General features: G+C 54.4%; 1 protein-coding gene across 2 annotated transcripts in view; it reads right to left on the reverse strand.

The window, feature by feature from the left end:
• KDM4A (lysine demethylase 4A) overlaps window positions 1-4,343 on the reverse strand; it is a 29,661-nt gene extending 25,318 nt beyond the window's left edge. The window contains exons 1-5 of one of the 2 annotated variants that reach the window (XM_075424679.1): window positions 4,216-4,343; window positions 3,754-3,906; window positions 3,379-3,554; window positions 2,268-2,382; window positions 1,246-1,439 (exon numbers count right to left, since the gene is read on the reverse strand). In XM_075424679.1, the coding sequence (XP_075280794.1) occupies window positions 1,246-1,439; window positions 2,268-2,382; window positions 3,379-3,554; window positions 3,754-3,891 (623 nt within the window). In that variant the 5' untranslated portion in view covers window positions 3,892-3,906; window positions 4,216-4,343. The remainder of the gene's footprint in view (window positions 1-1,245; window positions 1,440-2,267; window positions 2,383-3,378; window positions 3,555-3,753; window positions 3,907-4,215) is intronic. The other variant, XM_075424680.1, reaches the window with a different exon arrangement.
• Window positions 4,344-13,742: the final 9,399 nt, after the last annotated feature.

Genomic DNA, 13,742 nt, shown 5'->3' on the forward strand with positions numbered 1-13,742 from the left:
TCTCCTCCACTGACTTTTGCTTAAGCAGTCCAGGAATTAAGAAGCCTGACGCATTTCATTAGCAGATCTGCGCAGCGAAACATGAATTGCGAGAAGAAAGGGAAGAGCGCTTCCTGACCTGCCTCAGTTCACAGCTGTGCAGTCGCTAGTATACTCAATGCAAGGAGGAACACTGAGCAAGAGAGAAAAATCTTTCAGCTGCTCAGATCAAGATGAGACTGAGTCAGACGTAATACCACATCCTTAACATGTGCACAACTTGTGGTGTGCTTTTAGGGCTACGCCTCTCTCTCTCTGTACACACCTTTTTATGGGTACTAAAAAAAACTCCTAGCTGGTTTAACTAGAGTAAACAAAACCACCTGCTTAGCTTGCTTTCGCTCTGGAATAGAGCGCTATATTCTTGCTGGAGTTCCTTGTCAAGTAAGTCAGACTAAGGTATCGGCAAAGTTAACTTTTTCCACATGCTACTGTAAAAGATGCAACGGCCGAAAGGTTTATCTGACTGAACTGTTCTGTTTCGTGTTCCCATGCTATTGCCACTGCATGGGGTTGTTCACTGGGCACATAGAGCTAGCTATTATTTTTTTTACTTCAAAGCTGTATTAAAAGGCAGCCAAAAATATTAGTTTCCAACAAAACTGCCATGGAAACAATTGTTGAAGCTGCTTGAGAAATTTATTTGTGAACAGAAGGGAATGATTCACTCTTAGAATGCAACCCATGCTGCAGAAAAATTTGGGAGCCTCCCCTAAAAGCAATCATGAAAGCTCAGACACTGGATGAGCCACTCCGCAAGCTCCAGCAGCCTGCTCTGAGATCTGTGACAAATCGCTACATTTCAAAGTCTGTTAAAAATTCCCTGTTCCTCTCGTGCCTGCGTGACACCAGGCGTATTACCTCTGTACGGTCATTCCAGAGCCTCGGGGAATCATAAGCAAGTTTTCCAAGTTCTGGCCCTATGGCAGCAGAGAGCGGCCACCTTACATTATAATTCTGGAGAACTCTTTACATTAGGACAGCAAATGGACTTTACAGAAGGTAACCAAACACACGCTATTGAGGACATGCACTGCTCTGCAGTTCCTTACAGGTTTCTAGCGTTCTTGTCATCAGATACTACTGCGGTGCGAGATCAGAGGGATGGCAATTCCTTTAGTCAGCTCATGTACCTTCACGATTTTGATTCCAGTATTTCATGGTATTGTTTTTCTACATCTAGAAGCTTCCCTACAAAAATCTTACCATGACTTGGGTTCTCCAAAATGCAAGTAATTAATACTGTAGAGATCCATGTCCTCGGTATGCCAAGCAAAAGAAGTTTTCCACATGCCAAAATACAGGTAAGGAGTATTCACTCCTTCAATGGTTATGCCGCTTTCATTCTCCACAATATCCAGGATTGTGTTCAATCTGCCAATATTCCACACATCCACATGCTGCAAAACACAAGCCTCAAGTTAAAGAAGCATTATGAAGGACAGAACCGCACAAGTAAGACGACAGTTGCAAAAGCCACCAGATGCTTGTGAAACCATCCACCAAGACAAATCATCTACCAGCACAGCTCAAACCATTAGCTACTTCACCCAAACCAGGAGTTTTGCATGGTGTAAGTTTACGTACGGATTGTTTACTAGCCACCTTTATCACGGGAAAAAAAAAAATTATCAGCCAACATGATTAGGAAGGAGAAATAATCATGAAGCTACAGACTACCGACTCTACAGAGCAGAGAACAATAGTGTGAGCTTCAGCTGACGTTCTATTTAAAAGATGTCAGACTGAACCCTCTTAAACAGAAACACTTTTCATTCCAAACACCTTCTTTAAAAAAGCAAACCATCATAATTTAGGAGGCCAGCAAGCAGAACACATACCCTTTTCTAACGTTTATCATCCTAACGCATAGCGGCTACAAAGCTGTCCCCCAAAAACACACGCACTAGTGGATACCACCACAGTGCGTGTTCACTGATCAACGCTTGAAATCTCACATGCCTTTCAGAACAAAGCACCATAAAAGCAACACTTCTGCAACAGTGGTTTTTGCTTTCTTGAACTAAACTGTATTACACTGCAGCGCTAACAGACATCCCTTACAACATCACCTGTTAGCCTTCTTTAACTATGCAGGTTAAATGGACAGTATGTTATGAACATGTGGTTTATTGTGTTCCTATCTACTCCAGAAGCTGGAACTCTGCTAAGACTACCATTAACTCTTTCTGAAAGTTACGGTAGTATTTATGGATCAGTTTTCTTACCTTGTCATAAAGTGTGCCATTAACATCTGCACCATAGATGGGGGCATTGAATGTAAGGTTCTTCCAGTATTTTCGTTCAAGGTCTTCAAAGTCCGTGTAGCGGGGTGTGCAGTACCTGAAAAAACAACAGAGATACTGAAGACTTTGCAGTTTTGATATGCAACAAGTCTAAACCAACATGCTCCAGCACTGAAGGACTCAAAAGCTATGATAAAAATACCTAACGCATGTTATCAGCCAGACCCCGACCTCCCAATAGCAACTGGAGCAGCCACAGTTCTGTTCCTGTGACACTTTGGGAACAAAGGATCAGGAAGTAAATTACTTTCCCTGTTTCTGAGGTTACTTTCATTTTTGCTTTGTGCACTTGCTCTCAGGTCAGAACAATCTCAATTTCTAGTTGTTGCTACTTAGCAGAAAAAGATGTAGTCAAAACCACGAATGATACAAAGAACAACTTAAAAAAAAACCAGCCACCAAAACCAAGGTTTTCTGCCACTGTAAAAGTAACAAACATTTCCACACTCACCTGCTAGTAAACTGGTCAAGCACACTCAGTTTACCAACGGAATTTCTGGTATTGATGTCCGTTACCTGCTAACCGTATACTGGCCTCTTTGTGCAGCACTGAGGGGTCAAATGTGCACTCTAACACCTATTTAACGTTCATATTTATATACATTCCAGACAATGCCATAGGTAACATTAAAGAGTAATTTTCAGTAAACTACTCTATTTGAGAAACAGAACCCCAAGACATTAGCCGTGTACTGCTCTCCCAAGACAGGATAAGCTTTAGCAGGCAGAGCACTAACAGTGATTTTTAAACTTGTTTTGCCTCAACTCCTTTTGAAGTCATTTTCCCTCTGCGTCCCTTTTCAGGTCAAGAACATTCTTTTCTCTGCTGCTCCACCCGGTACATATGCCGATGGCCCAGCTGCTAGCGAGGAACGGACGGGAGCCCACGGCAGAAACGGAAAGTTCTGCTGGCACGACCCATCCCCTCGCCGCGCGACGCAGGCGGTGCCCACCAGCTCGCCCCGCTGCCCGAGCCCGCAGCCAGCAGCGGGCCGGGGGCGGCCGGTACCCGGCGGGGGGGACGCGGGCGTACTTGTCGCTGTTGGCGATCCTCCGGAACTCGCGGACCGTCATGGCCTTCTTCTGGATGTTGTACTGGGTGAAGAGGCCGGACTGCCCCGTCACGACCTGCTGGATGGGCGCCGGGATGACGAGCTCGTCGATGTCATCGTAGCACCGCCGCGGCTTCCACTCCTTCGGTGGGACGATCTGCGGGAAGCGGCTCCCGTTAACGGCCCGCCAGGGAACGCCGCGGGCTCGAAGCCGGGCGGAGACCCCCGGCCGGGCCGCGCCCCGCGGGGTGAACAAAGGGCGGGGGCGGCCGGGGGGCAGGCCCGGTGCGCGGCGCGGGGCCGGGCGGCGCGGCCTGCGCCCGGCGGGGTGCGGGGGGGGCGTGGGGGGGTCGCACCTTGGCCAGCCCGGCGCGGTGGGCGCCCTGCGACTCCACGTAGGCGATGTAGCGGCTGAAGTCCCGGAACTGCTCCGCGGTGGGGCGGAAGGTCATGATCCGCGCGCCGGGGTTGAGGCTCTCCAGCTCCGAGGCCATGTTGCCGGCCCGGCCCTGCACGGATGGGGGGGGGGGGGGGGGGGGGGAGGAACGGGGAGGGTGAGGGGGGCGGGTCACCCCGCGCCACCCCTCCCTCACACCGCCCCGCCCCGCCCTCTCCGCCCGCCGGCCAATCTCCGCGGGGTCCGCACTAGCCCTGCCTCCCCATTGGCGGAGGGCGCCTGCCCGTCAGGACCACGGCTCTCTTTCGTCCTCACGGCGGAGATCGCTACCGATTCACGCCCCTCCCCCCCCCCCCCCCATCGGGCCGGGGCGAGCCCGTTCCGACGCGGAGGGCGCCGAGTCCCCGCCCGGCGTGCTCACGTCAGCAGGGCGTCCCTCTTCTTCGCCGCCTCCGCCCTCCCCCTGCTTCGACGCCCGGCCGCCGTATCCCTCCGCACCACGCGCTCAACGAGTCCGGCAGGCCGCCGACGCCACCACGGCCGTTCCCCACCGCCCGAGCCCCGCCCCGTCGCCCCGGCCCGCCCCCTTCCCCTCCACCGCCCGCCCCGCCCCCGCCGCCGCAGCCAATCGCAGCCCGCTCCCGCTTCACAGCCAATAGGAATTCGACGGCCGGCCGGGGCGGGCTAGCGAATCAGGAGGCAGGGAGCGGGGAGGTTGCTAGGCGGACGGGCCGGGGGCCGGGCCGGCCCCTCAGGCGGTCGCTAGGGGGCGGTTGCTAGGGAGGCCCAGGCCCACTCGCGGAGGCCGAGCCGGGCCGGGGGCAGCCGGGCCCCGCGGCAGTCACGGCGGGCGGGCCCCCCCGCGCCCCGCCCCGTCCCGCCCCGTCCCGCCCCGCCCCCGGGGTCCCCGCCGCGGCTGGCGGCACAGCCGGGGCCCGAGGGCAGCGCGGCTGCTCGGACTGGCAGCGGCCCGCGGCAGGCCGGGCCTCCGCGAAGCTCCCGGTCCCGCCCTCGGGAAGAGGCCGGGCCGCGCCGGCCGAGCGGGGACAGCAGCCCGGCCCGCCCGCGCAGCGACCGGCTGCCGTCGGAGGTGGGAGCCTGCGGGGCCTGGCGGGGCCGCCACCGGGAGCTGGGCCGGGCGGGACAGGCCGATCAGCTGGAGAGGTGTCTCCGAGGCCGGCGCACGTCGCCGTCGGTAATCTGCTGTCGCTTGGCAGGGCCTGTCCGGGGACGCTGGCCCCCGTCTGGGCCCGGTCGCGCTGCGGTTTGCACGGGTCGTGTGGTGCTAAATGCGAAGTGCCAACAGGCAGCCCTGAAAGCAAGCACAGCCTGCCCGGACGAGCTCGTAACCTTCCTCAGAGACCCCTCTCGGTCCCTCGAGCCTAAACGAAACCTGAATTTACCCGTGTGTTTCTTCTGATACGCATTTCCTTCGGGGTGTCGTGCTACAGGCACGTGGCAGCCCGGAAAGTCTTACCAAAGCACCGCTCCAAGACAGATTTTCCGTGGCCTGCTGCCTCTCTGACCTGCTCAGACGCCAAAGTGCCAGGCATACGGACCGGAACCCCAGAGTGGATTAAAATCGCGACAGGCACAACGCTCAGCATCCTACAGCTGGAGGTGCCAACACGGGCAACTGTCAGGTGACGCTTTTGAGATGACCTCTGCGTTTCTGGCCTTGCTGGCAGCTGCACTTGCTATCCACTGGTCAAGAAAGGCCAACTTTCTAATATCAGGAGGCACGAGCCGGTCTTTTTATGATAAGTGGCAAAACGTTGCTGTGAGCAGAAATGTGGAGGCAGGACAGCTTGATGACATGTAATTGTTACTGTGGACTGAGATGACATTAAAACTGGCAAAAGGGCAACAACGAGATTTTAATTGGACGGATCTGAATTTTTCCTGCTCTCAGAAACGAACCAGGTCAGAGCAGGCAAAGAAGAGTTGGGGGGAAACAAAAAGCCACTTCTAACTGAGAAACTTTACAAACGAAAATGGCAACATTGCTGAGAACAAGAAATGCCAGGACTGCGGGGGAAGGAGTTGCCAAGCTACTGCGCAGAGTAAGCTCAGATTTGTTCAGTGGCGCAGCTGTATCTTTTCCTTATTTACCAACTATTTTGCCCTTGAAAAACAAAATTTAAAGTAATGGACTCCCAAAGGGCAAGTCCTTGGGCGGGATGTGGTCTGGACTAGATGATCTCTAAAGGCCCCTTCCAACACAAACCCTTTTGTGATCCTATGATTTAGCATCACTAGGAGGCAAGCCAAGCCTAGGCAGGGCCTACACAGCTCTCACACTACAGGTACCAATGAAATGAATGAGAAAATAAAAATGGAAAGAGCAGAGGAGCAGCTCAGTGCCCAGGAATTCACCTTTGACTGGCTGCCATTTAGCTGCTGTCCCGCCTGTCAAACCTTGCCCTTTACAAAGCTGCTTATCTGAGGCTGCTTTAGGGCTATCTGGTACAATTAAGGAATGGAAAATTTTCGCTAGGAAGCAAAAAAAATCATCAGTACCTACCCAGCTCCATCGCTCAGTGCGAATATGTTTGGTTTGTCAGAGAGACGCTGAAGGAAAGAGGCCAAATGCTGCCTTATGGCACCGTCTTGAGACTGTTCGCTCCAGATCTGGAGCGCAGCGTAGCACTGCGAAGCCAGGGTGGTACTGGGGGAAGGAGCAGCCTCAAGCTGGTACCAAAGAAAATGGGGCAAAAACATACCAGCTAGTCTAGCTCCTTCCTGGGCAGGGAACGCTGGGCACCGCAGCCGCGGCACAGCAGTGCCAGGCCCCGGGAAAAGGCAGCGCGGCTCTGCCTGGAGCCAGGCACAAGCCCTGGCGCTGGCGCTGAGGGCAGGGCAGGTCAGCCTCCCTGTCTGTCCCCTGAACGTGGTCCACAGAATCACAGAATAGTTATAAGGGTTGGAAGGGACCTCTGTGGGTCATCTAGTCCAACCCTCCTGCTGAAGCAGGGTCACCTACAGCAGGCTGCACAGGACCTTGTCCAGGTGGGTCTTGAATATCTCCAGAGAAGGAGACTCCACAACCTCCCTGGGCAGCCTGTCCCAGGGCTCCGTCACCCTCAGAGGGAAGAAGTTCTTCCTCATGTTCAGACGGAACTTCCTATGCTTCAGTTTGTGCCCATTGCCCCTTGTCCTGTCACTGGGCACCACTGAAAAGAGCTCCTGACACCCACCCTTCAGATATTTGTAAGCATTTATAAGGTCCCCTCGCAGCCTTCTCTTCTTCAGGCTGAACAAGCCCAGTTCCCTCAACCTCTCCTCGTAGTGGAGATGTTCCAGTCCCCTCATCATCCTCGTAGCCCTCCGCTGGACTCTCTCCAGTAGCTCTTCATCTTTCTTGAACTGGGGAGCCCAGAACTGGACACAGTACTCTAGATGAGGCCTCACCAGGGCAGTGCAGAGGGGAAGGAGAACCTCCCTCGTCCTGCTGGCCACACTCTTCTTGATGCACCCCAGGATCCCATTGGCTTTCTTGGCAGCCAGGGCACACTGCTGGCTCATGGTTAACCTGTTGTCCACCAGGACACCCAGGTCCCTCTCCGGAGAGCTGCTCTCCAGCAGGTCCACCCCAAGCCTGTACTGGTGCATGAGGTTGTTCCTCCCCAGGTGCAGGACCCTGCATTTGCCTTTGTTGAACCTCATCAGGTTCCTCTCTGCCCAGCTTTCCAGCCTATCCAGGTCACGCTGAATGGCAGCACAGCCTTCTGGTGTGTCTGCCACACCTCCCAGTTTGGTGTCATCAGCAAACTTTGTTGCGAAGAAACTCCCTGGTCTGGTGCGGCCTTCTGATTACTACCCCCTCTTGGTAATGCAGGTTGGCGGGGACGAGGTCGCAGAAAGAAGTCCCAAGGCCATCAAAAGGGACTTCAGGGCACTAGGGCGACTGGTTGAGGGATCAGGGGCGCAGGTGGTGTTTTCCTCCATCCCATCAGTGGCAGGGGACAGCACTGAAAGGGGCAGGAAAACTCACCTGGTTAACAGGTGGCTCAGGGACTGGTGCCATCGGTCAAATTTTGGCTTTTTTGATCATGGGGAGGTATACACAGCACCGGGCCTGCTGGCAACAAGTGGAGCTCAGCTATCACAAAGGGGGAAAAGAATTCTTGGCCACGAGCTGGTGGGGCTCATTGAGAGGGCTTTAAACTAGGTTCGAAGGGGGAAGGGGATATTGCCCAGCTCACTAGGGATGAGCCTAGGCTTGGAGTGCCAAGGCCAGGGGTGAGATTGACAGCCCAGCTCAAGTGTGTTTACACCAATGCACGTAGTATGGCCAATAAACAGGAGGAGCTGGAAGCCATTATACAGCAGGACGGCTACGACTTGGTCGCCATCACAGAAACGTGGTGGGACAACTCGCATGACTGGCATGCTGTCATAGATGGCTACAGACTCTTTAGGAAAGACAGACCAACAAGGAGAGGTGGGGGAGTTGGTCTATATGTGAGGGAGCAACTGGAATGCATTGAGCTTGGCCTGGGGGCAAGTGAAGAAGGAGTTGAAAGCTTGTGGGTTAGAATTAAGGGACAGGCTCACACGGGTGACATTACTGTGGGTGTATACTACAGGCCACCCGACCAGGAGGAGGAGGTTGATGAAGCCTTCTACAGGCAGCTGCAAGCAGCCTCACAGTCACAGGCTCTGGTTCTCATGGGGGACTTCAAGCACCCTGACATCAGCTGGGAAGACCATACAGCTAGGCAGGCGCAATCCAGGAGGTTCCTACAGAGCATCGATGATAATTTTCTGATGCAAGTGGTGGAGGAACCAACAAGGAAAGGCGCGCTGCTGGACCTCGTGTTAACAAACAAGGAGGGACTGGTGGAGGACGTGAAGGTTGGAGGTAGACTCGGCTGCAGTGACCATGAAATGGTTGAGTTCAGGATCCTGCGTGGAGGAAGCAGGGCGATAAGCAGGGTCAAAACCCTGGACCTCAGGAGGGCTGACTTTGCCCTCTTCAAGGAGCTACTGGGAGGAATCCCGTGGGCCAGGGCTCTCGAAGGCAGGGGGGTCCATGAGTGCTGGTCGCTTTTTAAACAACACTTCTTCCATGCACAGGAGCAATGCATCCCCCTGAGAAAGAAATTTAGCAAAGGAGGCAGGAGACCTGCATGGTTAAACAAGGAGCTTCTAGCGGAGATCAGGCAGAAGAGAAAGGTGCATGGCATGTGGAAAGAGGGACAGGCCACTTGGGAAGAGTACAGAAACGTAGTGAGAGCATGCAGGGATGCGACGAGGAAGGCCAAGGCTCACCTGGAATTGAAGCTGGCAAGGGATGTCAAAAACAACAAGAAGGGCTTCTTCAACTACATCAGCAGCAAAAGGAAGGCTAGGGACAACGTGGGGCCGCTGCTGAATGAGGCGGGTGTCCTGGTGACGGAGGATGCGGAGAAGGCAGAGCTAATGAATGCCTTCTTTGCTTCAGTCTTCAGTGCTAAGACTGGCCCTCAGGAATCCCAGGCCCCGGAGGTAAGAGAAGAAGCCTACAGAGAGGACGACTTTCCCTTGGTCGAGGAGGACTGTGTGAGGGATCGCTTAAGCGATCTGGATGTCCACAAATCCATGGGCCCCGATGGAATGCACCCACGAGTGCTGAGGGAGCTGGCGGATGTCATTGCTGAGCCACTCTCCATCATCTTTGAGAGGTCCTGGAGGACAGGAGAGGTGCCCGAGGACTGGAGAAAGGCCAATGTCACTCCAATCTTCAAAAAGGGCAAGAAGGAGGACCCAGGGAACTACAGGCCGGTCAGCCTCACCTCCATCCCAGGAAAGGTGATGGAGCAGCTTATCCTGGAGGCCATCATGAAGCAAGTGGAAGAAAAGAAGGTTATCAGGAGTAGTCAGCATGGATTCACCAAGGGGAAATCATGCCTGACCAATCTGATAGCTTTCTACGATGACATGACTGGCTGGGTAGACGAAGGGAGAGCTGTGGATGTTGTCTACCTTGACTTCAGCAAGGCTTTCGACACAGTCTCCCATGATATCCTCCTAGGGAAGCTCAGGAAGTGTGGGCTGGATGAGTGGTTGGTGAAGTGGATAGAGAACTGGCTGAATGGCAGAACTCAGAGGGTTGTCATCAGCGGCGCTGAGTCTAGTTGGAGGCTGGTGACAAGTGGTGTCCCTCAGGGGTCAGTACTGGGCCCAGTCTTGTTTAACTTCTTCATCAACGACCTGGATGAAGAGTTAGAATGTACCCTCAGCAAGTTTGCTGACGACACCAAACTGGGAGGTGTGGTAGATACACCAGAAGGCTGTGCTGCCATTCAGCGTGACCTGGATAGGCTGGAGAGCTGGGCAGAGAGGAACCTGATGAGGTTCAACAAGGGCAAGTGCAGGGTCCTGCACCTGGGGAGGAACAACCTCATGCACCAGTACAGGCTTGGGGTGGACCTGCTGGAGAGCAGCTCTGCGGAGAGGGACCTGGGTGTCCTGGTGGACGACAGGTTAACTATGAGCCAGCAGTGTGCCCTGGCTGCCAAGAAGGCGAATGGGATCCTGGGGTGCATCAAGAAGAGTGTGGCCAGCAGGACAAGGGAGGTTCTCCTTCCCCTCTACACTACCCTGGTGAGGCCTCATCTGGAGTACTGTGTCCAGTTCTGGGCTCCCCAGTTCAAGAAGGATGAAGAGCTACTGGAGAGAGTCCAGCGGAGGGCTACAAGGATGGTGAGGGGACTGGAGCATCTCCCCTACGACGAGAGGTTGAGGGACCTGGGCTTGTTCAGCCTGAAGAAGAGAAGGCTGCGAGGGGACCTTATAAATGCCTACAAATATCTGAAGGGTGGGTGTCAGGAGGATGGGGCCAAGCTCTTTTCAGTGGTGCCCAGTGACAGGACAAGGGGTAATGGGCACAAACTGAGGCACAGGAAGTTCCGTCTGAACATGAGGAGGAACTTCTTCTCTCTGAGGGTGACGGAGTACTGGAACAGGCTGCCCAGGGAGGTTGTGGAGTCTCCTTCTCTGGAGATATTCAAGACCCGCCTGGACAAGGTCCTGTGCAGCCTGCTGTAGGTGACCCTGCTTCGGCGGGGGGGTTGGACTAGATGACCCACAGAGGTCCCTTCCAACCCCTACTATTCTGTGATTCTGTGATTCTGTGAGCTTGCTGAGGGTACATTCTAAATCTTCATCCAGGTCGTTGATGAAGAAGTTAAACAAGGCTGGGCCCAGTACTGACCCCTGGGGGACACCACTTGTCACCAGCCTCCAACTAGACTCAGCGCCGCTGATGACAACCCTCTGAGTTCTGCCATTCAGCCAGTTCTCTATCCACTTCACCAACCACTCATCCAGCCCACACTTCCTGAGCTTCCCTAGGAGGATATCATGGGAGACTGTGTCGAAAGCCTTGCTGAAGTCAAGGTAGACAACATCCACGGCTCTCCCTTCGTCTACCCAACTAGTCATGTCATTGTAGAAAGCTATCAGATTGGTCAGGCATGATTTCCCCTTGGTGAATCCATGCTGACTACTCCTGATAACCTTCTTTTCTTCCACTTGCTTCATGATGGCCTCCAGGATAAGCTGCTCCATCACCTTTCCTGGGATGGAGGTGAGGCTGACCGGCCTGTAGTTCCCTGGGTCCTCCTTCTTGCCCTTTTTGAAGATTGGAGTGACACTGGCCTTTCTCCAGTCCTCGGGCACCTCTCCTGTCCTCCAGGACCTCTCAAAGATGATGGAGAGTGGCTCAGCAATGACATCCGCCAGCTCCCTCAGCACTCGTGGGTGCATTCCATCGGGGCCCATGGATTTGTGGACATCCAGATCGCTTAAGCGATCCCTCACACAGTCCTCCTCGACCAAGGGAAAGTCGTCCTCTTTGTAGGCTTCTTCTCTTACCTCCGGGGCCTGGGATTCCTGAGGGCCTGTCTTGGCACTGAAGACTGAAGCAAAGAAGGCATTCATTAGCTCTGCCTTCTCCGCATCCTCCGTCACCAGGACACCCGCCTCATTCAGCAGTGGCCCCACGTTGTCCCTAGCCTTCCTTTTGCTGCTGATGTAGTTGAAGAAGCCCTTCTTGTTTTTGACATCCCTTGCCAGCTTCAATTCTAGGTGAGCCTTGGCCTTCCTCGTCGCATCCCTGCATGCTCTGACCACATTCCTGTACTCTTCTCAAGTGGCCTGTCCCTCTTTCCACATTCCATGGACCTTTCTCTTCTGCCTGATCTCCGCTAGAAGCTCCTTGTTCAACCATGCAGGTCTCCTGTCTCCTCTGCTAGATTTCTTTCTCAGGGGGATGCATTGCTCCTGTGCATGGAAGAAGTGTTGTTTAAAGAGCGACCAGCACTCATGGACCCCCCTGCCTTCGAGAGCCCTGGCCCACGGGATTCCTCCCAGTAGCTCCTTGAAGAGGGCAAAGTCAGCCCTCCTGAGGTCCAGGGTTTTGATCCTGCTTATCGCCCTGCTTCCTCCACGCAGGATCCTGAACTCAACCATTTCATGGTCACTGCAGCCGAGTCTACCTCCGACCTTCACATCCTCCACCAGTCCCTCCTTGTTTGTTAACACAAGGTCCAGCAGCGCGCCTTTCCTTGTTGGTTCCTCCACCACTTGCATCAGAAAGTTATCATCGATGCTCTGTAGGAACCTCCTGGATTGCGCCTGCCTAGTTGTATGGTCTTCCCAGCTGATGTCAGGGTGGTTGAAGTCCCCCATGAGAACCAGGGCCTGTGACTGTGAGGCTGCTTGCAGCTGCCTGTAGAAGGCCTCATCAACCTCCTCCTCCTGGTCAGGTGGCCTGTAGTACACACCCACCGTAATGTCACCCTTATGAGCCTGTCCCTTAATTCTAACCCACAAGCTTTCAACTCGTTCCTCATTTGCCCCCAGGCCAAGCTCAATGCATTCCAGTTGCTCTCTCACATACAGAGCAACTCCCCCACCTCTCCCTGTTGACCTGTCTTTCCTAAAGAGTCTGTAGCCATCCATGACAGCATGCCAGTCATGCGAGTTGTCCCACCATGTTTCTGTGATGGCGACCAAGTCGTAGCCGTCCTGCTGTATAATGGCTTCCAGCTCCTCCTGTTTATTGCCCATGCTACATGCGTTGGTGTAGACACACTTGAGCTGGGCTGTCAATCTCACCCCTGGCCTTGGCACTCCAAGCCTAGGCTCATCCCTAGTCCCTCTTTTTGGTTTTTGTTCCCTTTTTATTTTGTGAACTATGCAGAGATAAATGGAAATACACGTTCCAGGAATAAGCACTTTTAAACTGAGATGACTCCATCTGCTTTGGGGCGAGCTGGCTTTAGGCGAGCAGCGCTGGCTTTGTGCGAGGAGGGCGGGGGAGCAGGACTTCTCTGGCAGCCAGCAGCTCCCTTGGCCGCTCTCTGGCCTGCCTGTCCTCTTGGAGCACGTCCCCGGACCAAGGTGCATTTCCTCATGCTTCGGGGACCTCCTGGCCCTCGCTGTGTGCTGAGCCTTTCTTGTCCCTGTGAGGCCAGCACGAGGCTTCGGCCACGGGGCTTCGCCTCCGCGGTGTAAGTGTGCCTACGCAGCGTCAACCCAGCAATAGTCTTGCTGCAGAGGCCTGGGCTCCGTCACGTGATTCCCAGTGCGGTCCGTGCTGAGACACTTGTTCTCTCTCTCTCTCTCCCTCCTCCTGTTCCTACTCAGGCCATAGGTAAGCTCACCAACCACCTGAAAATGTCACTCTGTGCCTTACACAGGGCAGGCTGAGCAGCGGAGCCCGCAGAGGCGGTCAGACGGGAACGTGTGCTCCTTCATGTTTTCCCTGTGTGGGAGAAAGGGAGAAAGAAGGTACATGGACTCACGCTTGTGCATGTGCACAAGTGTTCTGGCAACGGCTGTTTTCGGTGAGAGCAACTCACTGCATCTGAAGCCACAAAGGGAGCACAGGTCTGTGCTGTGCACGTGGCAGTGCCTGGCGAGCGCTCGCTGAGCGGCACATCTGTGTGCCAAACACAT

Source organism: Opisthocomus hoazin, chromosome 6 (assembly GCF_030867145.1).
Source record: "Opisthocomus hoazin isolate bOpiHoa1 chromosome 6, bOpiHoa1.hap1, whole genome shotgun sequence".
NCBI lineage: Eukaryota > Metazoa > Chordata > Aves > Opisthocomiformes > Opisthocomidae > Opisthocomus > Opisthocomus hoazin.